At 46.7% G+C, this 26,381-nt stretch overlaps 1 protein-coding gene across 4 annotated transcripts in view; it reads left to right on the forward strand.

Annotated features, from left to right (window-relative positions):
• Window positions 1-23,775, forward strand: part of CRTC3 (CREB regulated transcription coactivator 3) — a 108,076-nt gene extending 84,301 nt beyond the window's left edge. For 2 of the 4 annotated variants that reach the window (XM_057544018.1, XM_057544020.1), the window contains exons 7-15: window positions 642-677; window positions 3,597-3,682; window positions 5,372-5,421; window positions 10,866-11,083; window positions 13,745-14,043; window positions 17,923-18,123; window positions 18,211-18,291; window positions 19,749-19,851; window positions 20,305-23,775. In XM_057544018.1, coding sequence (XP_057400001.1) covers window positions 642-677; window positions 3,597-3,682; window positions 5,372-5,421; window positions 10,866-11,083; window positions 13,745-14,043; window positions 17,923-18,123; window positions 18,211-18,291; window positions 19,749-19,851; window positions 20,305-20,513 — 1,283 coding nt within the window. In that variant the 3' untranslated portion in view covers window positions 20,514-23,775. The remainder of the gene's footprint in view (window positions 1-641; window positions 678-3,596; window positions 3,683-5,371; window positions 5,422-10,865; window positions 11,084-13,744; window positions 14,044-17,922; window positions 18,124-18,210; window positions 18,292-19,748; window positions 19,852-20,304) is intronic. The other 2 variants (XM_057544019.1, XM_057544021.1) reach the window with 1 other exon arrangement.
• The last annotated feature ends 2,606 nt before the right edge of the window (window positions 23,776-26,381 follow it).

Here is a 26,381-nt window from a genome sequence, read left to right on the forward strand (position 1 = left end):
CTAGTTCTGGCTCCCGTGCACAGTAGCTGTGGCGCTCGGGCTTAGTTGCTCCACGGCATGTGGGATCTTAGTTCCCCAACCAGGGATCAAACCCACATCCCCTGCATCGGAAGGTGGATTCTTAACCACTGGACCACCAGGGAAGTCCCAAGTTTCTTTTTTAAATGACTGTTTGCTAGAAATATAAATAACAGTACTCAGCATGGAACTTCCAGTTTGTTTCTCTAGACGTGCATGGTGAGTGTGAAACAGTGATGTAGACTTTTTTAGTTACCTCCCCTTCCCCCCACAATAAAGCATTTGGAAGAGAGTTTCGATCTATATACTTCTTTTCTTTGTGATTTGGTTAGAGGTTCTCAGACTTTGTAAATTGTTCTTCTTTCAGGACAGAGGCAGTAAAAAATTTTAAGATGGAGATAATTTTAAAGAAAAGTAGATAGGCACCAACTTTAGACTTAAATTAGCCATATCTATTTTAATTTTATTATAAATGCTAATGTACACTGATTTGACCATCAGTGTACCAAAATTGCCTTGGAATTTTCAAAATTCTATTTTGAATCAGAAAGACTTACTAATTCATGAATAAATAAAGGTGAAAGCACCACATAAAAGTGTTTTTTTTTTTTCTTTCCCACTAGGTTTCTGTGATGGTGAGAACGACGTACATGGGGAAGGTATGAATTGATTTCACCTACCTATGCTGAGTGGGATACTGACTTTAGTATTCATAACCTTCTTTCAACATCTGAACTAGTTAATACTCATGTTTTCAGGACTTCCCAAAATCCTGACAACTGCTGATTGGTTTACTTTCCTGAGATGCCCTGTAAAATTAAGGCTAGCCATGATCAAGGCCACGAGAAAGGAAATGTATGGTTAGATTACAAGACTCCTCATCACCTGAGTCCCACAGTCCCACAGTCACAAGGTTGTGCAGGGAAGCAAAAGTTGTAATCACATGAAAATATTAATAAATTGGTCACTTAAGCCATTAGTTGTTCCAGTATCCTTTCTTCCTCAGCTGTCTTTCTCTGTCTGTTTAGAAAGTTTTGTGAGTCAGTAATTGACATATAAATAATGTGAGGAAGACGCAAACTGATTGCAGAATGAAATTGCAGATCTTGCAGAAGATAATGAGTTTCATAAAGCTGATTAAAGTAATGTTGGAGGGCTTCCCTGGTGGCACAGTAGTTGGGAATCCGCCTGCCAATGCAGGGGACACGGATTCAAGCCCTGGTCCGGGAAGATCCCACATGCCGCGGAGCAACTAAGCCTGTGCGCCACAACTACTGAGCCTGCGCTCTAGAGCCCGTGAGCCACAACTACTGAGCCCACGTGCCACAACTACTGAAGCCCGCGTGCCTAGAGCCCGTGCTGCGCAATGAGAGAGGCCACTGCAATGAGAAGCCCATGCACCACAACAAAGAGTAGCCCCTGCTCACCGCAGCTAGAGAAAGCCCACGTACAGCAATGAAGGCCCAATGCAGCCAAAAATAAATAAATAAAATAAATTAAAAAAAAAAAAAGTAATGTTGGAGAGCTACTAAATGACTCTCGAAGCCATTGACAAATGAGGGTCTGACACAGTTCATTTATTCATTCAGTACCAGGCACTGTTTTCTTTTCCCTCAAATTTTATAATCTGGAATTTAATTTTCATAATCTAGAAGTGAACAACTAAATTAGGTTTATGTATCGCAGCGGTCAGGACTCGTGGGGAATATGATAAATGAGGAGCATCTTGCGCCAGAGGCACAATTCTCTTTCATCATCTTATATACTCGTTTCTGGGCAAGCCATTTTAGGCCATGAGTAAAACCATGGAAAGTTGAAACAGCAATAAATATCTAATCCACTAGGACAGAGATAAAGAAATGGCTTCAAGGTTGTTTGCATTCCCCCAATGAGTTCTCTGAAGAATTCCTAACCAATCTTGGATATGAAGAGACTAAAAACAATGATCTACTCTAAGGAAACAATCCCCTTTACAGTGCTGGAATACACTCCAGCCATACTCCTGTGACCAAACTCTTACAAGAAGTAGCCTTGAGTCATGAATCTACCTCACTCAGCCCTTGAAACTTTTCCTATCATCTAGCGGTACATTACAAAAAAATTTTTTTAATTCTTGAGTCATTGTATGGCTTTATAAAGGCTCTCAAACCTATTATTCCTGTCCTCCAGTTTGTTGAGAGAGGGCTGTAGGGCCAGTGTTTACCAGGTACTATTTTAAGCACTGCCCACCAGTGCATAAAATAAAAGCCCTGCCATCATGGAACTTACATTTCTGAAGCAGTTTACATTGACAGTTAGACAAGTTAACAAGGAAGCCAAGAAAAGGAAGAAAACAAGAAGGTTGACAAAATAAGCTTTTCCAAAGAGAGTTGTTTGACTATCAGGATTAATTCACACACCTGGGATCATTGATAAAGCCTGGAATATTTGAGCAGAAATGACTGCTGTTGTGATGGTGCTGAGTAGGTCACCTGTAAAGAGCATTGCCTCATTCTCAGAATTTACTCTGAAATTTCAGTCTGTTTGAAGTGGCTTCTCTCTGGGGTCTGTCATCCTGTGTGGGGCTAAGACAGGACAGTCATGACAGTCACCCTGGAGCTTACATGGTCACCAGAACCTAACAGCATTCGTAGTTCTGAGCGTCACCCGTCTGTCTAATGAATCCCCTTCCTAACATCAGATCCCTTAATTCCTGAGAGTTGGCCCTTTGTCTTCTTGTCTCTCTCTGAGAACAAGAAGTTTTCCCTTTTTTATGGCTCAACACTCCTGTTTTACCTGGCAGAATGTTAAAACAGAAAGCCCTGGATTGGTCCCTTGATACAAAGCCAGGCTGTTTTACAGCCTTTAAGAGCCAGGAGAGGGCCCTTCAGCTGCCCAGCCTCAGTCCTCTGGGTTCTCAATTCCTCTTTATCCCCCGCTCCCAGCCTATGACCAGGTAGCTTTACTGCCACCATGTCTGCCGTGTAATATTCCTCTTCTCTCTTTGTTATCTTCCTCATTTCCTCTCTCCTGGATTTTTGTGGGTCTCACCTCATCCCTTTTCTTCCATCCTCTCCTCGCCAAGTTTGCAGGGCCCTTCCTGATCTGGCCTCGACCTTCCTACCCTTCTCCTTTACTTTCCCTACACTCCAGTTGAAAAGAGCAGCTCTGCTCAGTAGTCGTCCACCACTTCCTCTCTCTCTAGGCCTTTGTTCTTATTCCTCCCTCTCTGGGGATGTTCATTTCCTGTGTCCCTAAAGGGCTCGCCCCAGTGCCAAGCCCCAGAGGCCGGCGTGGGCTCTTCCTGGTCTACCCTTGAGCAACACTGAGCCTTCGCTCTTGTGGGCCTCCCCCGGCTTCTCCTTCCAGACATGGGTATTCACATTTTGTCCTTTCCCCTGACTAGAGTATAAAGTCCTCAAGGGCTGAATTCATGTCTTACTCACCTATGCAACCCCTGTAGTAACGCTCAAAACACCTTCCCTAGTAGACAGTCAATAAATATGTGTTAAATCAATCATTTTTACAAAGATAATGGTTTGGCCAAAGGTGGGTTGGCTTCCTTCTAACACAGTGAATGTGCTTCTTCTCCCCTGTAGTTGTGTCTTTCCCCAGCCCATTGAAGGAAGAGAATCTGCTAAACGTTCCCAAGCCACTGCCAAAACAGCTGTGGGAGACCAAGGAGGTGGGTGGACAGCTATGTTTGTTGTCACTGAATATTTGTACTTCAGAGGTCATCATCACATTCTGCTGAGGAGAAAACAAGAGGAATTGGGGAAAAAGGCAGAGCGGATGTCTGGGGACAGAGATAGGAAGAATGTACTAGGGAATGATGGTTCAAATAAAAATTATCATAGTTGTGTTGATGAATTAGTACAGTGATCTCTTGCCTTCCTAATTTTCTGAATTTACTCATTCAGAAAAACCTATTGGTCCCTCACATCTCATTTGTATTACAAGAAGCAGTGAAACCTGGTTACAAGTCACAGGCAGATTTTTCTGTTTTGTAGCCAACACCGCCTGCCAGTCACCAGCTTCTGTCCAGAATTGCTGGTTTACCAGATATTACTTTCTTTAATCAAGGCCATTTGACCCGAGTCCTCCAGAAGTCAGAAAGGAAGTCCTCTGTTAAATGGTTTCTAAGAGCCTTCGAGTACTTGTCCCTGTCTCCACCATGGCTCTCTCTGTAAACTCACCTGCTGTGGAAGAGAGGGAGGTCCCAGCAGTACCTGAGTTGGCCTTTCTTCCCATAGAGAAGCCGTTGCCTTTGAAAGAAAGCAGTGCGTCTGCCCTGGCCCTGAGATGTGCTTTTGCAGTTGCTTGTATTGTCTCGTGCTTGACCATCGCCGCCTGTTCAGGCTGCCTTTAGTCAGTTCCAGTTTCTTCTGCCAAGTCTACCAAAGTCATCATTAGCATTAGGGTGGGCTTGAATGGTCTTTTGTAAAAGCAAGATGTTTTGATGTTTAGTCTTTTGGGGAAAAAAGGAGATTTAAAATTCACATACTTAAACATAGGAGAAGCAGCCCACTGTCTTTGGCTATGGAGGCTCAGGTGGTTTTGGAGGCTTTTATCAGAGGACAACTGTGTCTTCCCCACAAAGGGGGCAGTGGCATCCACTCTTCCCCAAGTACCAGGGAAGAGGTGCTCTCTCTGGGAAGAGGTGTTCGTCTCCTCTTTTAGTGTTTTTTTTTGCCACACCACACGGCTTGCAGGACCTTAGTTCCCCGACCAGGGGCTGAACCCAGGACCATGGTAGTGAAAGCGCCGAGTCCTAACCACTGGACCGCCAGGGAATTCCCCTCATCTCTCTTAGTTCTTATGGATTTGCAGTTCTCCATAAATCATTTCTGGGCAAAGAGTTGAGTCAATAGGTTTATTCATTTTATATATATATATATGGCACCTGTTGCCAGGCATCCTGGGTGCAGGGATACAGCAAAAAACAAAATGAAAATCCCCCCCATCCTGGAATTTAGATTCCCGTTGAAATATTTTTTTTCTTCTGACATTAATTTCCTCTTTCTTCACCCTGTTTTCTTTTTCTTTTTTCTTCTTTTCCTCTCAGGCCAACTGGAAAATGAATGTTTATTTAAAAGCTCTGTATGAAAAATATTGGCCTTTTATAAGAAAATAATATTCATCTAGAAGATAAATTAAGAAAGCATCAAATTAAGAAAATTTGTTAATATTATGCCTCCGTTATGCCTGGAAAAGTCTAGTCAAAGCTTAAATGGATGTTTTGTGGGGATGCTGTTTATATGTGCTGACTCTCACTTGCACTGACTAGAGTCCCAAGATACCGGCAAAGACACTTTTTAAAACCTTGAATTTGGCTTGACAATGAGTAAGCCCAGCTTTCTGTGTCTCTCCCCAGATCCAGTCCCTGTCAGGGCGCCCTCGATCCTGTGATGTCAGAGGTGGCAGGTAAGTAATGTTCTTTCAGTTCTTGGCTCGGAGGCCATCCTGAAGGTTTTCCCAAAAGGAAAGTGTTACTGCTTCATCAGAGAACTCTTGAGAAATTTCACTTGTTATACATAAGTTGAAAGTCAACTGAATTTTCACAAAAACAACAGCTCCCTTTTGGTACTCATATTTCATTTAAAGTAATTATGTTACATAATTGCAATAACAAATAAAACCGCCATAAATATATTAGAGAATAACACAGCTGACTCTCAGTAAACACACAACTCCACGGGTAGAAGCAGAAGCGTGCCCGCATTGAGAGGGGCCCACCAGCCTCTCACCTTTGGCAGCTGTGGGGCCCTGGCAACTTGCTGACACAGAAGTTAACTAAGAGAGTTTGTATGAATGTACTGAATGCCACAGAACCGTACACTTAAAAGGGATAAATTTTATGTTATCTATGTTTTACCACAATTTTTTTAAACTAATGGAAGATGCATAAATAGGAAAATTTGCAATATAAAAAGAATTTCTATGGAACAATTAATTAACGTATTTAGGAGTATACAACTTTACTCCCTGAAAGATTTGAGACAGCTTTCAAAGATATGTGTAGTACTAAAAGATTAAGACGTTCTTGAGGAAATTGGGACCAAGGAAGAACACGGAGACGACAGTTAAGGAAACCCACACGTTGACAGACACCGTGAAGACGCGAAGAAAGAGCCCATCAGTGCCATCACTTGAGTGACACAGACGCTGGGCGACTCTCGCGCGGGTCTTCACAGAGAGGACCGAGCCCTTGGGATGCACGGCGGTGTGCCGAAAGCACCGGGGGAGCCACCTGGGGCTGTTGACCACAGCATCCCTCAGGGCTGCCCCGCGGGCTTGGAACCAAAACCCGCTCAGAAGCAGCAACTCTTTCCGGGGCCAAGATCATGTGGTTCGAAATCAGGACCCTTGCCTGACCTAGCTGAGTGCAAGCACGCATTTCAGAGGGTCTGCAGAGGAACTGAATCTACATCAGGCCATCCTGTTTATCATTCCCCCCAGTAAAGCCTTCTCTGGGTATCTAACTGCAGTGAGTTCAGGGCACTCCATACTCAGTAGCTGGAGTGCGGGCATTCTTTTTGGCTAGTTAAATATGAACGCATGTAATTAACAGCCTGCTGAGCCGAGATGATCGGAAATTCAAAAAGCCAGCCAGGACGCATGCCTGGAGAGAAGACCAGCACCCCTAGAGGTGTAGGATGTCCCCACAGATAGGGCTGAGATTCTTCTCAAGAGCTCATTTTGGCTCAATCCTCAGACAAGTGAGTGATGGAGGCCCAGAAGGCCTACATTTCAGAAGGAGGCTACGGTACTTTAAACCCCTTGTCCCCACCCCCGAGAATCTTGAAGGAGCTGTTTCTTAGATAAGGAAAGTTGCTTTCTTGTTCTTATGTTAGAGATAGAATTCTATTCAGTGACTCCTATTCATTCAGGTATTGATTGACCCCCTAATTCTAGGCACTGGGGTAGAGCAGTGAACAAAACAGATCAAGTCTCTGCTTTCAAGGAGCTAATGCTCTAGTGGAGCAAAATAGGCAAAAACAATTAAGCAAATAAATATATGTCATGTGTTGGTAAATGCAGTGAAGAAAAGGCACAGTAAGGGGAGAGGCAATGATGGGTGTCTGGGAGAGCCTTTCTGATAAGATGATATGTCACCAGAACCTGGATGAAGGGGAGGGAAGGGCAGAGGGAACAGCAAGACCCTGAGTGCAAAGACCCTGAGGCGGGAACATGCCTGCAGAATATGGAGGCTGGTGTAGCCTGACTCAGAGTAAGGTCAGAATCATCAGAGGGTTTTGAACCAGGGAGAGCATAATCTGCCTTATATCAGATCCAAGAGATGACTCCAGCAGGTCGCAACTATATTTGGAAAGTTACAACTTGTATTCCTCTCAACTGGAGAGAAATTGCTTTGAATGTCACTGACGACCTGGGTCTTGTTTGTCACAGTTACCTTCTCCATCCTTGCTCTGTGCCACCAGATGCTGTTCAGCCTTCCCCCCGCCTCCGCCTGCCTTCATTCCGACCTAAGCACCCATGGAGCTTTCTTCTCTCAGTCAGAGAGCCCATCTGCCCTCATAGCAAGCAGCTCTGGGTTCTCAAGTTTATTTCCTAGTCCTTGGCCTTAACACTGCAACCAGCCATCCGAGAGACAAAGTATCACATTCAGTTTTTCTACAACCATAATCATCCTTCTTCCTCATCCATCAAATCGGACACCTTTCCTGCTTCCCCATTTCTTTTCAAGCCTCCACAGTTATCCCAGTCCTACTTTTACTAAGAAAAGAGAGACCATCAGGAATGAATGCTCAGCTTCCCTCCCGCCCCTACTTCCCCCCTCGCCATCCTTTTTTGTTTCTAGTCTTAAGGACACAGGTGACCCTCTGTTCAAGACTGATAGCCTCACCCATGTCCTTGACCCTTCCTGAGGCCTCTCTCTCCTGCTTATCCTTCCCTCTTCTATGTTTTCAGCCTTTTCCTCTCTACAAGTTTTTCTCTCTGCGTTTAAATATACTTAAGGATTCTGCACTAAAAAGTCCTTCCGTGACCCTGCATTCCCTTTTAGTTACTTCCTTCTCATTTCCAGAATTCTCAGCCACACTTTCTGAAAGAGTATTGACTCTCGAGGCCCCCTCACTGCTTGTCTGTTCCTCAGCCCACTGTGGCCGGGCTTCCACCCGCACTGTTCCGATGGAGCTGTCCTCAGGACACATCCCATGACATGTCCTCCCGTATTACAGAAACTCAGTGTCTAAAACAGAATTCGTTGTCTGACCCCACCACCTACCCTCATGCCCAGTCTACTGGTGTGCCTCTGTGTTCCCTGTCCTGGTAGGGGTGGTTCCACCAATCTCCATGGCAGAAACTCGGGAGTCATTCTTGAGTACTTCCTTAAATATCTCCAGAACCCCTCCCTGTCTCTCCACCTCCATGCTCTCATTATGTCTTGTTTGACTTCTCAGCAGCAGCATAACTCACCTCTCTGCCTCCAGGCTCTGCTCCTCACACCCTGTCCTCCCTCCCCCAAGTCTGTCCTAAGAATGATTATGTCTTTTCCCTGCTCTCAACCTTCCACTGGCTTCTTGTCAGCAACGCGTCAGTTTAAGCCTCATGTGCTTTCTGCCTCCTCCTCCAGGCCCATCTCCCATCATATCCACCCCTCCTAAACTTGACCTTCCTGTGGCAGCTAAGTTCCTAGGGCATACAATATAGTCACATGCCTGTGCTGGGAACTCTACCTGAAATGATTTTCCTGTTTAGAGCATCTGAATTCTCGAGCCTTCCAACTCAGTTCAGACGTCCTCCAGGAAGCCCCCTCCAGCCTGCTGGTCATTCCCTCCATACCTTATACCATCAGGTTCTGTCACTGTACAGTAAGTCCCCTACACACAAACCTTCAAGTTGCGAACTCTCAAAGATGTGAACGTGCGTTCACATGTCCAATCACGTAAGTTAGTTCACATATCTGGTGTACATGGTCACATGCGTGCATCCTCTACAAGTGGTTGTGCTTTTGTGTTCTTTACTGTACAGTACTGTATAGAGTACAGTACTACAGTGTCTTTATTTCAAGCCCAGCATGTCTGGAAGCAAGCGTAAAAGCAGTGGTATATAGCCAGTTGTGGTAGTTGGGTATCTAGGCTAACTTTGTTGGACTTACAAACAAATTGGACTTATGAATGCGCTCTCAGGGCGGAACTCATTCATATGTAGGGGACTTACTGCACTACTGAATGGTATTATGTTGCAAGTTGTTTTCTTTATGGCTCTTTCTCCCTGCTCTGTCCGAGTCTCTTGAGGCCCTAATGCCAGTGGCTGGCACCCGGGAGGCGCTCTGCTGGTGTGTGCTGTATTGAGTCCGGTGCCCTCAATCATAGAAGAGGGAATTCATTATCTCTCCCCGCCGTCCCATTCCTGGCTAACGGCACTTCCTCCAACCATTCTCCTCCTCTTCAGCCTCTCTGTTCTCTTCCTAGATCAGACCTGAACCACACAGGTGCTTCTGACTGGTTCCCCGCGCCTCTCTTTCTGCCCCCTTAAGCCATCCTCCACGCTGCAACCACAGTGGCATTTCTAAAATGTGATTCTGATGCTCCAGCTTAATCCTGGGCTCCCTGTCTCCTGCCGTCCCTGACCCAGACTCTTCAGAGCAGCGTGTCATCATGCCCTTGTTTTCTCCCTTACCTGCCTCCCCCACCTCATCTCCTGTCCCCTGTTCCCCACTCTGTCCCAACACCTTGGCCATGCGGCGCTGCTTGCAGTTCCATGTGCACAGGGTCATGTGCTTGGTCAAGGCTTCCCTTCCCCACCCATCCTCACAACCACAGCTCCTGCTTCTGCGTTCCCAGCATCACTTGTATCAGACCTGGCCCAGTGAGCTTTCTGCCGTACTGCAATCGCTTGCCTTACCGGTCTGTCTCTGGCCTGCCCGTGAGCTCTAAGAGCAGTGCCCCCTCAGCCCGGGGCCACGCGGCCCCTCCCTGGGCCCACACTTCAGAGGTCTCTGCTCCCGTGGAGTAAGGAGTCCAAGGAGCCACAGGGGATGTGGAGCTTGGCCAGAGCTGGCCCCTAGGCTGGGATATCCATAAGCATGCCCTGCAGTGCAGAACAGGGCTGCGGGGAGAGACAGTGGCGTGGACTGAGGGTCGGGGCTGCCTCTCTGCACGTTCTAGTGTGGATCTCCAAGGAGTCGGAGAATTCTAAACTTGAATCTGGCCTTCCAGGCTATTACAAAGGTACAATTTGTCAAGACAGAAACATAGAACATAATTAATTTAAAGATTTATTGATTTATAACTTTAAAAAATTTAAACTAGATGGTGTACTAGGCCTCCATTTGTACTCTTGCTCCAGGCCTGCACACACTCTGCTCATTCATCATCCCACCTCCAGCACTTAGCCCAGTGCCTGGGCACAGAGTGACCACCCAACAGATTCTGACGAAGGAATGGTCACATCTCTTTCTCACTTTAAAGTTTATGAAAACTGTAATTAAAAAAATATATCTTGGAAGGCATCTGGTTGATACAGAGATACTTTTTTTGGTAGGAAAGATAATTTAGCAATGTAGCAAAAGGAACTGAATAAATACAAAGCAGTGCCTCACATTTTATATAGTGCTTTATAATTTTCAAAGTACTTTTGCATCAATAATATACTCTTATCTCGGAAAATATTCCTGTAACGTGGGCATCCTTAGTCCAACATACCAGGTAAGCAAATCGCACTTCAGAGAGGTTAAGCCAAGGATGCAAGTTTTCAGAACAAGGGAGAGGCAGAGTCTACACGAGGACTTAGATCTTTGGTACCAACTGCTTTTATTGAACAAGGAAAAGTATCATACATGTCCTATTCCCCAGAGCAGCGGAATGCATTTTAAAAAGTAATACTTATCTTTCTTTTTTCAGCGCTTTTCCACACAGTGGTCAAAACATGGGCCTCTCACCCTTTCTGGGAACCCTGAACACTGGGGGGTCATTGCCAGATCTAACCAACCTCCACTACTCAGCGCCCCTGCCCACCTCCCTGGACACCAGTGACCACCTCTTTGGTAGTATGAGTGTGGGGAACAGTGTGGGCAACCTTCCCGCTGCCATGACTCACCTGGGCATAAGAAGCTCTTCTGGTAAGTATTCCCCACTCCATAAGGACCTTGTCTGTGTCCCCTGGTGGCTTAACCATAGGTGGTCCCTGGCCAGGTGGCATGTTAGTAAATCATAGAATGAGAATGACTGCATATGAGTTAGAGATAATAACTCACTAGCTCTTGTAGCTCTCAACCCTGCTGACATTTCACTTTGGTGGTTCTATTTCTGCTGGATTTGATGAGCTCTGGAGAGCTCTGTGAAACCTCATTCTTTATTGTCTTCACCAGCCTGTGTGTCCCGGGGACTTGGAGAATAAGATTTGAGAGTCAAGGAATAAGTGTCCATTCTATTCTGTGTTAGCTGAACAATGTTTGTAGCTCTTATCAACATATGATGATCTTTAATCATTGCAAATATCTCTCTAGATCCCTCCAACTTCCCATTGGATATCAAAAGAGAATATCTTGAATTTTAGAAAATTTACAATGGATACAAGGAAAATGTTTATACTTAATACATATGTATATTAAATAGAAATCTACCACAGTTCAAAATTATTGGTTCAGATTTTCAGAAGTGCTTAAAGATGTAGCATCTAACTGTACTAAAAAGCTACCCAAAATGTGACTTGGCTGTTACTGTATGAGTTTGAGTGCCTGCAGCTCAGACCACATGTTGAAACATGACTACTTTTGCTTGAACCCTGACGGACACTCTTGTCAATGTCTAGGACAGGTATTACAGCCCCTGGCCGTAAGGGGTCTAGGAATGATGGTGTAGACCATTTCCTTTAGAAAGGATCCTCAGTGATGGTCTGTCAGTGTGGTCACCTGGAAGGTTCTCTGATGATTACAGCAATGCTGCCATTGTGCTACATAATTTTAGGTTTGAAGAATTGATTTCAGAGACCATCTTTTTTTGTTGTTTTTTTTGGCTGCGTTTGGGTCTTCATTGCTGCGCTTGGGTTTTCCTCTAGTTGCGGCGAGCGGGGGCTACTCTTCTCTGCGGTGTGTGGGCTTCTCATTGCGGTGGCTTCTCTTGTGGAGCACGGGCTCTAGGCACACAGGTTTCAGTAGTTGTGGCTCACGGGCTCTAGAGCACAGGCTCAGTAGTTGTGGCGCACGGGCTTAGCTGCTCCGTGGCATGTGGTATCTTCCCGGACCAGGGCTCGAACCCGTGTCCCCTACAATGGCAGGTGTATTCTTAACCACTGCGCCACCAGGGAAGCCCCAGAGACCATCTTTATTTTGGGGTCTTTGGGGTCATTTTATTATATTGCTGCTTTACTTATGTGACCTTGGTGAAGTCTCTGAACAAGGACATCCAAGGTCACATGAGTAAAGCAGCATTGGCACTTAGCTCCCTTGGGTTTTGGGGAAGCTGGCATTCTCCAGTACAGCCTTTGACACTGCTTCAGCTGAAAATCCTGTGTTTAATTGCTGGCTCTTATTTTCCTCAAACAAGCATTATTTTGTCCAGAATATGTCAGAACCAGTGCTTAAGTTTTTATAGTTTCTATGCGCTCCTTAAAAATGCATGGTACGCAAGGTTGCACATACATTTTTTAAGATGTGTGTGCTTTCTTTCTGAATGGGTGGGTTTTTAAAAAGTCTAAATTCATATCTTTAGCTCTAATTTTAATTCTTATCTGAGCCAGGTGCATCTCTGACCTTTCCATGGGGAGTTGAGCGGTCGAAGAGACATCGTTCCTACCTTTTAAAAATCACTTGCCAGCTAAAAATGCTTTATTTTGTCATTTCTTCATTTCCATAATTTTAATCTAATACTTAACTTTTTACCGACATGAAACAACACCCAGTTCTGCTCACCCCAGCTGCTGGTACAGGAATAGTAGGCCGAGCTCTGAAAAATGGGGATCGCCCGCTGAGATGCACAGCAGCAGCAGCAGCATTCATTTATGGAGTGAATTCACTCTGTCAGGCCCCAGGCCAGGTGCCAAAGAGTCAGCAGGGCATAGGACAGGGTCCCTGGCCTCCTGGAGCTTGTGCCCTTGCAGCATGTGTCATGGAAATGCCTTTCCCAAACTCTCTTTCTCTTGCTAAAATTCACACCCCTCCCCTTCAAATAAAACAAAGCACCAACAAAAGCTTCCTTTTCCCTGAATTGGATTAGACCGTGATGAACAACTTCTCAGGAGCCAGAAAAACAAAGAGAAAGGAGCCCTGGGGCAGGAGACCTGGGAGAGTGTCCCATAGCTGCTGTGCTCAGGGTGTTTAAAGGGCCGGGCCCAGTGAGGCAGTTCCCCAAGAGCCACGAGTCTCAGTGAAGGCAGCTGAGGGTCCTGGCTGTGCGCCTGGGACAGAGGCTTCCAGGGGCCCTGCGCGGAATTGGTTGTCCAGCCCTGGGGTCTGTTCCTTGGGTGGGAACAGAGTACACTGAACATTCGCCTCTGCTGCCCCCACCCCGCTTACCTAGTCCAGCTCTCCCAGTGTGGTTTACACAGTCTTCTTCTTGAGAAAAAGCCATTCTCATCTTGATGGCCTCGTCCCTCTCAGTCTTAGTGTACCTCTTCTTTGCCATTGGTACCATTTTCAGTAGGAGAGTTGCCCAGAGCTCCTTCTCATACAGAATCATCATCAAATACAAGTAGTAGGAAGTCGAGTTTTCTTTAATCTTTGGAAAACAGAAGATTTGGTCTGAAATTACGACAAGTAACTTGTGAATGTGTTGTCTTCTAGGTCTGCAGAGTTCTCGAAGCAACCCCTCCATCCAGGCCACGCTCAATAAGACAGCGCTTTCCTCTTCCCTAAACAGCCGCCCACAGGCATCTGCTCCCAACGCCTCTGCTCTTCACCCTTCGCTCCGTCTCTTCTCCCTTAGCAACCCGTCTCTTTCCACCACAAACCTGAGCGGCCCCTCTCGGCGTAGGCAGCCTCCCGTCAGTCCTCTCACGCTTTCTCCTGGCCCCGAAGCACATCAAAGTTTCAGCAGACAGCTCTCTTCAACCAGCCCACTGAAGCCGTATCCTGCCTCGCAGGTAAAAGCAAACGAACAGCGAAACAGATTGAAGCAGTTAGGAACTGGATTAGGTCCTCACACCGAGCACTGTGAGGTCTGAAATGCAGTTAGTTCTCACTTCTGTGCGAAATCAAATGGTTCAGAATGCACTAATGATTTTCCAACAGTAGATTTGTTGTGTTGATTGCTCTTAAGCAAATGCTGAACAGTTTGCAGTACTCTGGTGAAGTTGGAGCTGGAGGAAAGGGTCGGGTGTAGAGGGTGCAACCCAGGCATGTCTGAAATAGCTAAGGGAAGAGAGGTTGGGATTTTAAATTTGGTATGGAAGATCAATAATTGACTCTATGAGAACTTTGAGCCACAGAGGAAAGCCAAGGAAGACATTTAAATACCTTCCTGAAGCTTTGATATTGGGTTAGACCTCTTCCCTAATTACAACAGATTTCATTAACAATACTTCTATTGTTGATGAAATACTAGGTACAATAGGATCATATCTCTGTAAAAGGACCCAAATAAATCTGTTTAGAAAGAGGCACATTTTGAGGTCACAAGCCTGTTACAGAAATTTAGGGTGGGAAGGTCATATTTTGACTTGTTGACTTTGTTTCTATTCTAAGTTCTTAGGGTGGCTCTTACTACCGTCATGAATGAATATGTTTTTAACCTGTTGGTCACTCCCTAGATACATTATAGCATCACTTACTCACCACTTCACTATAAATGAGTAATGATTTAGCAAGAAAGAGTTGACAGAGCACAGCGGAAGGAGTTAGCAGGTCCAGTTTTTAGTCACTCTTTACCAATTAGTAGCTACGGGATCTTTATTATATGAGTAATCCCTTTCGGGAGAGGGTAAGAGGGTATTTCATAATTGTTTTTTTAATGGTTATTTTTATGTTATTGGATTGCCTTTAATTCTATTTTGCAAGATTATTTTATAGGATATAAAAATATTACTCCTGCTTTCTAGTTACATTTTAAGGAGAGATAAAAAGCATCCTTTTAAAGATATTTTCATTTTTTGTTTGCTTAATATTTTTAAATATTTTTTAAAAAATCAATGTTATTCGTGCACATAATTTAAAAAGTCAAATACTTCTAAAGGGCTTGTTGTGAAATTACAGTTGTCTTCCCCTCCCTCCCCGACTAGCCATATTTCTCACTGCCTGGAGATGGCTACTTTTGACCATTTTAGCTACTCTCTTTGGTATATCAGCATTATTTCATGCTTATTTTGTTCTAGATTTTTAGTGTTAGGTACTATCTAATGACATCCTACCATGCAAGATTAGGGGTTAGTTCTCTTTCAACTCCCCCAATCCCCTCACTCCCCACTCCCCACATGTATTTCCTACTCACCCTCCTCATCTTCACAATGTGGTTTATTATAGTTTTGATTAGAGCAATACTCAGTGTTTAGTGTTTTCATGGTTATAATAATGCAATCAGAGTTGAACCATAGTTTACTATGAAATAACAAAATGAACATCTTTTTCTCCTGGGAGTTAATAAATGTCTTACTTTTTTCTCTGTATGTATTACTTATTCAATCCCAAACTCTCAGGGTTGGGTAGATCTCCTCTCAATACAGTTAAAAATGAATCCTTTAGTAGCTTTACAAGAAAGAGTACATGTGACCTGGCGTGACTTCACCGTGTCTTCATTCTGCCCACCATTTAACTAATAATTGGCTAAGCATAGAATTCAAATTTGAAATAATTTTCTCTTGAAATTTTGAAGGTATTAATCCATTGCCTTTTAGTTTCTTGAGTTGCTATTGAGAAATCCAATGCCATTCTGATTCTTAATACTTTGAATTAAATCTTTTTTTTCCCCTCGGTAGGCTTGTGGGATCTTCTTTTTGTCCCTAGTGTTCTGAAACTTCAAGATAATGAGGCTTGATATGAGTCTGCCTCTTTGGTGGGTTTCTTCAGTCTGCAAACTCATTACCTTCATTTCTGGGAAATTTTCCGTAATTATTTCTTCAACGATTTCTTCTCTTCAGTTTTCTCTGTTTTCTCTTGAATGTATGAATGTTGGATGTCCTGTACTTTTCCTCTAACGTCCTTATTTTTTCTCTCCTCTTTTCTCTCTCTGTTTTTTTTCTCTTCTTTCTGGAAGAGTTTCTCACCATTATTTTCCACCCTTATGTTGAGGTTTTCATGTCTGCTCTCATACTTTTAAATTGCCAAGAATTTTTTTCTTCTTCTTCTCTGAATGTTCCTTTTTTATAGTGTCATACTTATTCCATGGACACCATATCATCTTTGATCTCTTTGAGGTTTTTAGTGGTAATTTTTATTCCAGTTTCTTTTATTTTTATTTTTTGTAATACGAATTTTCCAAATTGCATAGAAGTAGAGAACATAATATAATGAATCCTCTATACCCATCATCTAGCCTCAACAATCATCAACGTTTTTATAATCTTGTTTTATCCATATCCCTACTTTTTTTTTTATATGTATATATTTTTTGGCTGTGCCACACAGCACGTGGAGTCTAAGTTCCCCGACCAGGGATCGAACCCACGCCCCTTGCATTCCACCAGGGAAGTCCTCCATATCCCTACTTTAAAAAAATGTATATAGAAGTACATATTACAAATAGTTTAATATGTATTTCTAACAGATAAGGATTTTTTAATAGCTCTAAATATTATAATGATAATGTTGTTTTTCATGACTACTTCTTCCTACATAGACTTCTCCAAGTTTCTTTTCTCAGTTTGTCTCCTTGGGTCTCTGACTTTCATTCACATGCTTTCCTCATGGTCTGGTGATCCTTGGCACCCTGCTCGTGTTTATGAACAGGACACACACACACAAAAACTGATTGGAAGCTCTGTGTAGGTGGGTGGGCTTGTTGAGTATGGTCTTCATGGTAGAGTGATCTAGCTCAGCCATTTCCTTAGGGAACCTCTGGTGTCATAAGTTGGATTTTCTCCCAGCCTGGTCAGATCCCCAAAGGATGCTATCCCGATCTTGCTCCTGGCATGTGCCTGGATCCCAGCACTCTGAGAGCTGAGTTGGGAAAGAGAGGTGGAGGACTCAAGATGCGATACTGGGCTTTCTCATAAGCCCTGTGTTTTCAGGAGTGCCTCGCCTTCTAGGGTCTGGTGCACCCCATCCAGAGACCCTGAGCTGTACTCTCTCCAGAGCACAGCCCTCAGTCTCCCGCCACGCAAGGGCTCTGGAGCCTAACTGCTGCCCACGAGCTCCTCCAGGTTTAGCTCCATCTTCACCCGCTGCTGCCTGCTGCCCCAGTTCCAGACCCCTTTAGGGATTCTGTGATGTAAACCAGAGTGTCTCTTGACTTTCCCTGCTGCCAGCTTAGCATTTGGCTTTCTCAGCTCTGCTCAGCCAGCTACTACTTGTCCATCTGCTTTTCGTTTTCCAAATTTTGTTGCCATTTCCTTCTTTCTCATTATCTTTGTCCTCGTGTTGTTACTTATCCTTTCATGTTGTTTATGTTTTAGTATTGTTTATTAATGTTTATGGTTGTTTAATGTTGTTTTAGGGGTTTTAGGAGAGTTTTGGGAGACAGCAGAGCTAAATGCTTTTTTCAGTCTTCCATTTTTAACCAGAAGTTTTGGCTGTGAAAAAACAAACATGATTTTCACTGAGAAAACTGAGATGAAACTGGTTAAATTGGCTGAGTTTTGTTTTGTTTGTTTTTTAAGACAATAGAAATTGTCGTTGAATGGAAAATGTTTTGTGGGGAAGTGAGATTTGAGATATACTTTGAAGGAACAGAACTGGGCTTCTCAGAGCATAGTATAGACTATCAGGGTGAGGAAAAGCTCAGGGTTTTTCCTCACTTTGACATTTCCTAATCATAAAGGACTTACTACTAGAAACTCAGAAGCGAAGTAGTTGGTGGCTTTGTTTTTCAGATGGTGTCCTCAGATCGAAGCCCGCTCTCCTTCCTGCCCACAGAAGCTCAAGCCCAAGTGTCACCCCCGCCCCCTTACCCCACGCCCCAGGACCTCCCCCAGCCTCTGCTGCAGCAGCCCCATGCCCAGGAGCCCGCTGCTCAGCAGCCCCAGGCAGCCCCGTCGCTGCCCCAGTCCGACTTCCAGCTCCTCACAGCCCAGGTGAGTCCCACCGGGAACACCAGGAGGAGGGAACGCTTAGGTCGCCCCGAGTTCCAAGCTAAATGGTCCCCTCCTTCTTTCCTGAAGGGCTCATCTTTGACCAACTTCTTCCCAGATGTGAGCTTTGACCAGCAGTCCATGAGGCCAGGCCCAGCCTTTACTCAGCAGGTGAGTGGTCGCCGGGGCCTGCCTCTTCCTCGGAGCAGGAACTGCCACAGTCAGGCCTCTTCCGTGCATGGAACCCACACCAAACAGACTCGGTACTGCACTTCTCTGACCTCCGGTGTGCTCAGCGGCTAGGAGAGCCTGGCACTGCCCCAAGCCCTAGAGGCTGGTGCTGGCTGCCTTATTTAACTGTCAGGCCTCAGCAGAGGACCTGTTTGAACAAGTGGTAGAAGACTTGTGATGACACTCTAGCCATAGAATTGTAGAGTCACGGATGCTGAAAGGAACCGTAGCAATTCACAGATCTATCTATCGTGTTGAGGAGACTCAGACCCAGGGAGGAGCTTTGCCTCGGCCTGAGTTGCTGTGCCCTGCACAGTGTGTGGCCTCCTGGGAGCTCGTCCTGGCTGGGGCAGGGGTCAATCCCGAAGGTACTTTCATTCAGCCTTTTTCTTTTTCTTTTTAGTTTCTCCCTAACACAGACCATTTTTAAATATCACTAGATTTAATAGTATTCAATAATTATGGTTTGGGCTCCAGGATATATTATGGAGAGAAGAAAGAGCACTTTCCAGAACTTAATAATAATAATAATAATAACAGTAAAATAAATAAAGACAGATGTTTCCTGAATAGGCCATGGGGAAGCCTCGTGGTAAGAACCAATAGTCCTTGCCTCCCCAATTTCTAAAGAAGCCATTTGAGTCTAGGTGAGTCAGTGTGTTTCTGAAAAAATGATGGAAACTCCTACTTTTGAAAGATTTTTTTTAAATGGTTTAAAAATTAATTTCAGAAAAAAAAAAATAATAATAATTTCAGGAACGGCACCTAAAGTAGGCTCCAGAAACTGGGAACTTCATGGTGATCTGTACATATTGGAGTTTCTCTGGTACTCAAAGGTTATATAGTTAATAAATATTCATTAACAAAAAAATAAAAATAAATAAAGTAGGTCCCAGTTCTAACCCACCCTCACAGAGGCTTTCTTGCAGAGAGGGGCTTGCCTGTGGTTCCTCCCTCTGCGTGAGAGAAGGAGAAGGTTCTGCTTTCTCGTTTTTCTAGAAACCAAAGAGGAAAAGAGCCCATCACTTCCTTGGTTACAGACAGGGCCTTTGAAGGGCTCCACAGGTGGTCGTTTCCAGAGGCCTTTGTGTACTGAGCCTCAGGGGAGGTGGCTGAGACCAGAGGGCCCGCAGAAACCATGGCCAGTGGTGTCTCCTGGGCTGGCATAGAGGGCCAGGCAGTGTGCAAACAGGGACAGGTGTGGCCCTCAGGGACCCCTCCTCTACCGCAGCACCCCCTGCCTGAGCAGATGTCGCAGCGGCCGGGCACTCTGGGATCCTAGAGAGAAGGGGCTGTAAGAGAGCATTCACGTCTGGTTTTGCCCCGGGAGCACACTGCACTGTTCTGTTCTGGGAAATAGAGACCGTCCCTTACAACGTGACCTTTGATGCTTCCAGGTGCCCCTGGTGCAGCAAGGTCCCCGAGAACCACAGGACTCCTTTCATTTGAGACCAAACCTGTATTCCAACTGTGGGAATTTCCCAAACACCATCCTGACAGGTGAGTGCTGCTGCTTTTATTTCACTGTGTTTCTACAGATACCACTGTAAGATAGTTTAAACAACATAACATTATATAAAGCAGAAAATGAAAGTCCTGCAGCTCAACTTTACCTTTCTGAGATGCAGGTGTCCAGCCCCAGAGACTGTGAGGCAGTGGGGAAGGGGCCTGGTGACCCAAGCCTTTTCCGAACTACTTAATTCCCCGTGATTGACAACTGTTCCAAGGGAGAAAACCTGCAAAACTGGGAGTTGTGGGACTGACTGAAAAGAACATAGATTCCAGAGCAAAACCGTAGGCCCAGGAGTGGTTGGGACACAGGTGATGACTGTCCTGGTTGGGAAGGTGACAGGAACGGCGTTTTGGGGGTTGTCATCAGTTGTGTCCTCTTAGTGACCTGGGCCCTCACACCTCCTAATCCGCATTGTTTTCCCCTCCCACTGCTCTTTCCAGAAGACTCGAGCACCAGCCTGTTCAAAGACCTCGGCAGTGCTCTGGCAGGCATGCCCGAGGTCAGCCTAAATGTGGACACTCCGTTTCCATTGGAAGAAGAGCTCCAGATCGAACCCCTGAGCCTGGACGGACTTAGCATGTTAAGTGATTCCAGCCTGGGCCTGCTCGACCCCTCTATTGAAGAGACGTTTCGAGCTGACCGACTGTGAGCAGAAGGGAACGGAACAGGAGGACTTATTTCTGAAACAGCTGAAACAGAACGGAATAGAACGGAGCCAGCTACACCCCTGGGCTTTAGTTATCTCGGGCTTCTGACACGGAAGGAACCAATTCCTTGGCTCCCAGCTCTCAGACGAGGTCCCATCTCAGACGCCGTGGCTCATTCTAGACCACAGAGCTGGGCGCCGCCCCTCAGGCCTGCGGCACAGGTCCTGTTGCTGCAGGCAGGCTGCTCTGGGGCTTCCGATGAATTGGTCGTCACCACAACCGTTACATCTTTTACTGGTCATCTAATCGGTCAATGTGTAAAAATATAACGAGAGGCCTCAGTAGCCTTGTGTAGTGCTCAGAACCACTGATCTCAATCAACACTGAAGAAAGGACCCGGAGTGGGGGGCGGTTAGGGGCCACAGGCCTTCAGAAGTTGGCTCAGCATCCAGCAACGGTACCACAGCCCCACGATGCCTTCTCTGATCCGGCCGTCGTGCCTCAGCGGCGGCAGGATGTTCCAGGGCAGAGCGGAGGGCCAGGGCTCTCTCAGAGGCCTCAATTCTAACATGAAGAGGGCTTTTTACCACAAGTCCAAGAACAGACTTGAGTTAAGCAAACTGAATTCTAATTTGTTTCCCCCCCCGCCCCAGTTTGTAATCTCTTTTCTGCTGCTTCAGAACCCCTTTTCCTATGGACAAGAGGAAAAGGAAGACTATTTTATTCAGTCACTGAAAAAAAAAAAAAAAAATCCCCTGGTAATAGATGAGCCTGAAGAGAACGGTGCTTCTTCTTGGAGGCTGGGGAAGAGAGAAAGGGGGCTGCAGGTATCTCAGAGACACACGAAGTCCTCCAGACAAGTTCTGGACCATACCGGCCTCCCTCTCTACAGACCAGCTGGAGGGAGTGGCTGGAGGTCTGGATCGGGCCCACCCAGCAGCTGCGCAGCAGCAAAGGGAAGCTGTTTCTCTGTGGAATGGAGGTGGTTCATGTAACCCCACTAGACCGTAAGCTCCTTGAGGGCAGGGACTGTGCCTTAGTCATCATCGAACCCCTAGCACCTAACAAGTGCCTGGCGCTGGGCAGGTGCTGCAGAACCGTGCGTTGAATGCACACGTGAATGAGTGAATGAATGCACGAATGAATGAATCTGCTTTGCTGTGAGGCAGTCTAATCTTTCACTGTTCCTATTCCTTACCAAATCTTCTCAGAGCTTCAGCTTTTCTAACACTTGTGCCTGTGGTTAAGTTAAGCACGCACTTTAATATGCTTTTAACACTAGGTGACCAAATCCACGGTTAGACTGCACGCCCTGTTCTCCTCCAGAGTATGCAGGTAGGTGGAAACTGTCTTCTGAGTGCATCCAGAATGGCTCAGCAAACTGAGGCCTCCCACCTGCCGGGACCTCAGGGGTCCTGGCCACCTCAAAAGATCTTCCCTCTCAGACCCAGGTTTTGCTATCGATTGCGTTAGGAAGAGATTCATTCTCTGAGGTTGAAGAAATAGTCTATAGTAAAATGAAGGCCTAATTTATGAAACCATCATTAGTCATCAGTTTCTTAGCACAAAACAGTATTACTATATTTCCACCACCACCTGCCCCCTCTGACTTAGTCCAGGCCAGCCCTTGACCAGAAACCTGATGGGTGGGTTTGGAAGCCGTCTGGGGAGGAGGGTGGGCAACAGGGCCGAATGCGGGCATGGGTAGACAGCACAGAGAGGACAGACACACTGAAGGAGGGATGAAGATGCCGGAGCCTTTGCCCAGACAGCCGGTGTCCTTCCAGGAGACACCAGGGGTGTTGCTGAAGGGTCCAGACTGCTCCCACCCAAAGAAGCAAGGCTGCATCTTGTGGGTCTGAATCTGACACGTGTGCCTGGTGGCCGGAGGGGTCTGTCACAGGGTCCTGGGCTGTTAACCTCTCCAGACCTTGTCCCATTTCCTTCTGTCTTCAGGGGGATCCCTTCCCTCCAGTCTTTCCAGTTACCTCGACCGTGCACTGCTCCATCTTCACTGTGGAGCCCAAGGCTTCCCACCTCACGTTCACCCTGAACCCCTGCTACTGAATTAGGAAGTCAAACCAGAGTCCTCCCTGCCTGAGCTCTGGCTCAGGGAGAGGCAGTTGGCCTCCCCTTCGAAGCCATATTCCCAGTTAAACTTCCCGATCTCAGAGGGCAGTGAGTTGTTGTTAAAGTAAAAGGGCCTTTCATCGTACACAGCACCCCAGTGTGCCAAAAGAAGCCAGATCCTGGCTGCCTTTCCTGTGTCAGAGACCCCCAAATCTGATCTGGCCTTTCAGACAGGGAGGTTTTTTTTGAAAAATGGAGGTTCCAGGATAATTTGCTTTTTACACAGTGCCTTACCCATGGGGATCACTAGTGTCAGGGTCCCAACTCTCTTTGCACAGCAGCGCAGTCTTACAGCTGGAGACCCCGAGACCTACAGGACGAAGTGTGCTCCCCCTGGGCATTCGCCAGGGACTCGTGGAAATGGAGGCTCCTGGGAAAAGTGACTTGTTTGGGGTAGTATAATGATGACAGTGAGGTTTAGCACTGAATTCAATTTGTCCTGAGGTCCATCCGTCCCATCTTTTCCTGTGAAAAGGTTTTGGGCATTATATAACCCACGTTGCTTACATGGTGTCAAGGACACCCATGGACAGGGGTCGCCCTGACCTTCTCACTGCTGCCTTTGCAACAAAGCAGGCGTGGTCCTCGGCATCTGAAGTGGCTGCAGACTTCAGAGTAAACTATTTTTCAATATTTAGTTTTTCACAAGAAATCGATGGTTGTACTACTCTCATTTACTAGCAGTTAAACAGCATAGCACTAAAAACCTATCTGTATTTTCTATTTTTCCCTTCTGTACGTTTGTGGTTTTCAGGACATACAGTGTCAGGAGAAACTTTGATCATGTCAAGATCAACATGAATTCTCCATTGTCCTGTTTCATTTCTCCTAAGTCTACTGTATATTACCCGAGCTGAAATCTATATTCCAGTCCATTTGCATATTTGAAGACATTTCCAACTCCGCCTCTCATCGGCTCTTCTGATTCATGCACAGACGGTTCCGAGCGTGTGTCTTCCACTGCTTCGTGATGGAACCATCACAGCAACTAATCAGACTTCCCGCCAGTATCCTAGTTCCCAGGTCCCTTGTTAAACAATATTTAAAGATTGGAATTTGTATAAAGTAGCTTCCAAGTTTTATACTGCATCATTTTACATCTTTCGTAATTAAAAGCAGCACAATAAGGTTGTATGTGCATTTGGTGTTTTTCTTCAGCCTCGGGTGAGGTGAACTGGCGGAGAGCCCTCCTCGCTCAGCTCAGCCTGCAGTTAGAGATTTCTGGTCCGTGGCCCGCTTCTCACGTGTTCTTAATACTTGCTGTTGCGCCCAGTCCTGAGAGAAGTTCAGAAGGAAGTGGAGGCACGCTGTTCCTTTGAAGCCGCGTGGACCCAGGACAGAGACATCATTGTAGGGGCTCAGGATTCTGCTCCCCCTGCTGGCGCCCCTTCCAGACCCCGCGCCTGCCCTCCCCTAAAACCCCTCCCCTTCTGAGGTTCAGGCCACTGATGCTCCTCCCCCAGCTACTCTGCCTCATGTACCGGGTCTCTAGCCCTTTCTCCCGTTTCACCAAAGACTTGGACTCTGTTTTCTACCCCCAGAGCCCCTCCCCATGTCCCAGCAGGGCTCACAGCCCCGGCCTATCCAACAGCAAACAGCCTCAGCTGCCTTCAGAGACCCACTTCCCCAGCCACACGCAGGGCTTGTCATAAAGGTGACTCTTCTGAAATCCTAGAAATCCGGTCTCTGACCCTAACTTCCTGAGCCACCATTTCTACTCTGGTCCACACACACCCTGTTATTTGACCCCACCGAGGATTCTGTTCCTTGTGCCTCCTCTCAGCCTGCCTGTCCTCTCCTGTCCCTTCCTTCCCCGGCCTAGCCCACTGGGTCAGAGGCCTTGATGACGCCCTCACCAGCCCTCCTCCTGCTCTGACCCTTAAAGTTTCTCTGCCAGGAGTCCCACCAGAACCAACCACCACACACTGTCCCTTAACCCCATCCCTCTCCTGCCATCCAGGGGCACTCCAGACCTCTCCTCTCCTCAAGGCCCTCATCAGGGCCCTGCTCTCCTCACCACCAGAAGCTCCAGGCCTTCAGGGGGCAGCTCCCTCCGCGTCCCAGCGGCTCCCACCTGCTCCCCACTCCATCCTTTTTCCTGGTAAACTTGCCCAAATCTATACCCATCCTTCCCGCCTTCCCCTCTGCCTTACCTGGTTCTCATTTTTCATGTGTGATTGATCTGTGCTCCCTCCAAGGATTCCCTGCCCTCCGCCACGCCTCCTTCCCATCCTCTCCAGCGGCTCTTTCCCCTCAGCCTGTAGGTGGTCTCCTCCTTGCTAAAAACAAACAGTGGAACCACACTCTTCTCCAACCACAGCCCTGCCTCCCTCCCTCCCTTCCTGGAAGAGTCGCTCACGCTCAGCTCCCTTCTCAATTCCTCTGGCCTGTCCAGTCCCTCTCCTCCTTGGCCCTCCCCTGACATTTGAGCCCTGTGGCCGCTCCCTTTCCCCCCAGGTCCTCTCTCCGGCTCCAGTAAATCCTTTTCCCCTTGTTCTCTCAGGGCATATCCATCTCCTATGCGTACCCTCCTCCACTGCCATCTCCTCTCAGACACACTGTCCCCAGGCCGTCACCTCCAAGCTGATGACCTCCCACATCCAGCCTCCTACCCCACCTGCCTGTCAGCGCAGGCCCACCCACACTCCACCCTGTGCGGCCCGCTGCACCATCCTTCACAGATCTGTGGACACCGGCAAGCGTTCATCATCACCTTGGACACCAGCCTTCTCCACGGGGCTCTCGACTCTACGAGGACAGGGGCCATGTCTTCTACCTGAATTCTATAGCCACGGTGCCTGGCATGTAGTAGGTGCTCAATACAGTAAGTCCCCTACATACGAACGAGTTCCGAGAGCTCGTTCACAAGTCCAACAAAGTTAGCCTAGGTACACAACTAACACAATCAGCTATATCGTACTGTACTGTAATAGGTGTATCATACTTTTCACACAAATAATACATTAAAAACACACACAAAAATAGAACTTTTAAAAAATTTTTATTTACTTTTGGCTGCCTTGGGTCTTTGTTGCTGCGCGCGGGCTTTCTCTAGTTGCAGCGAGCGGGGGCTACTCTTCATTGCGGAGCACAGGGTGCACGGGCTTCTCACTGCGGTGGCTTCTCTTGTGGAGCACGGGCTCTGGGTGCACGGGCTCAGTAGTTGTGGTTCGCGGGCTTCAGTAGTTGTGGCTCGTGGGCTCTAGAGTGCAGGCTCAGTAGTTGCGGCGCACGGGCTTAGTTGCTCCGCGGCCTGTGGGGTCTTCCCAGACCAGGGCTCGAACCTGTGCCCCCTGCATTGGCAGGCGGATTCTTAACCACTGCACCACCAGGGAAGCCCAAATAAAACATTTTTAATCTTACAGTACAGTACCTTGAGAAGTACAGTAGTATAGTACAACAGCTGGCACCCAGGGGCTGGCATCGAGTGAACAGGCAAGAAGAGTTACTGACTGGAGGAGGTAGAGGAGGTGGGAGATGGTAGAGCTGAAGGATCGTCAGCAATAGGAGACGGAGGGCGAGCTGCAGTTTCACTCACGCCTGACGCTGGTGGCACAGCTTCCTTGCTGCAACCGGATGCACGTTCGCATCTTTGAAAGTTCGCAACTTGCAGGTTTGTATGTAGGGGACTTACTGTAAATATGTTCAAACTGCTAACTACTGTCCGCCCTCTCGGATCACAGCCTCTAACTACCCTGAAGCTCAAGCTGGAGAGCGAGCCCTTCCGCATAGCTCTCCTC

Source organism: Balaenoptera acutorostrata, chromosome 3 (assembly GCF_949987535.1).
Source record: "Balaenoptera acutorostrata chromosome 3, mBalAcu1.1, whole genome shotgun sequence".
In the NCBI taxonomy this organism is placed as follows: domain Eukaryota; kingdom Metazoa; phylum Chordata; class Mammalia; order Artiodactyla; family Balaenopteridae; genus Balaenoptera; species Balaenoptera acutorostrata.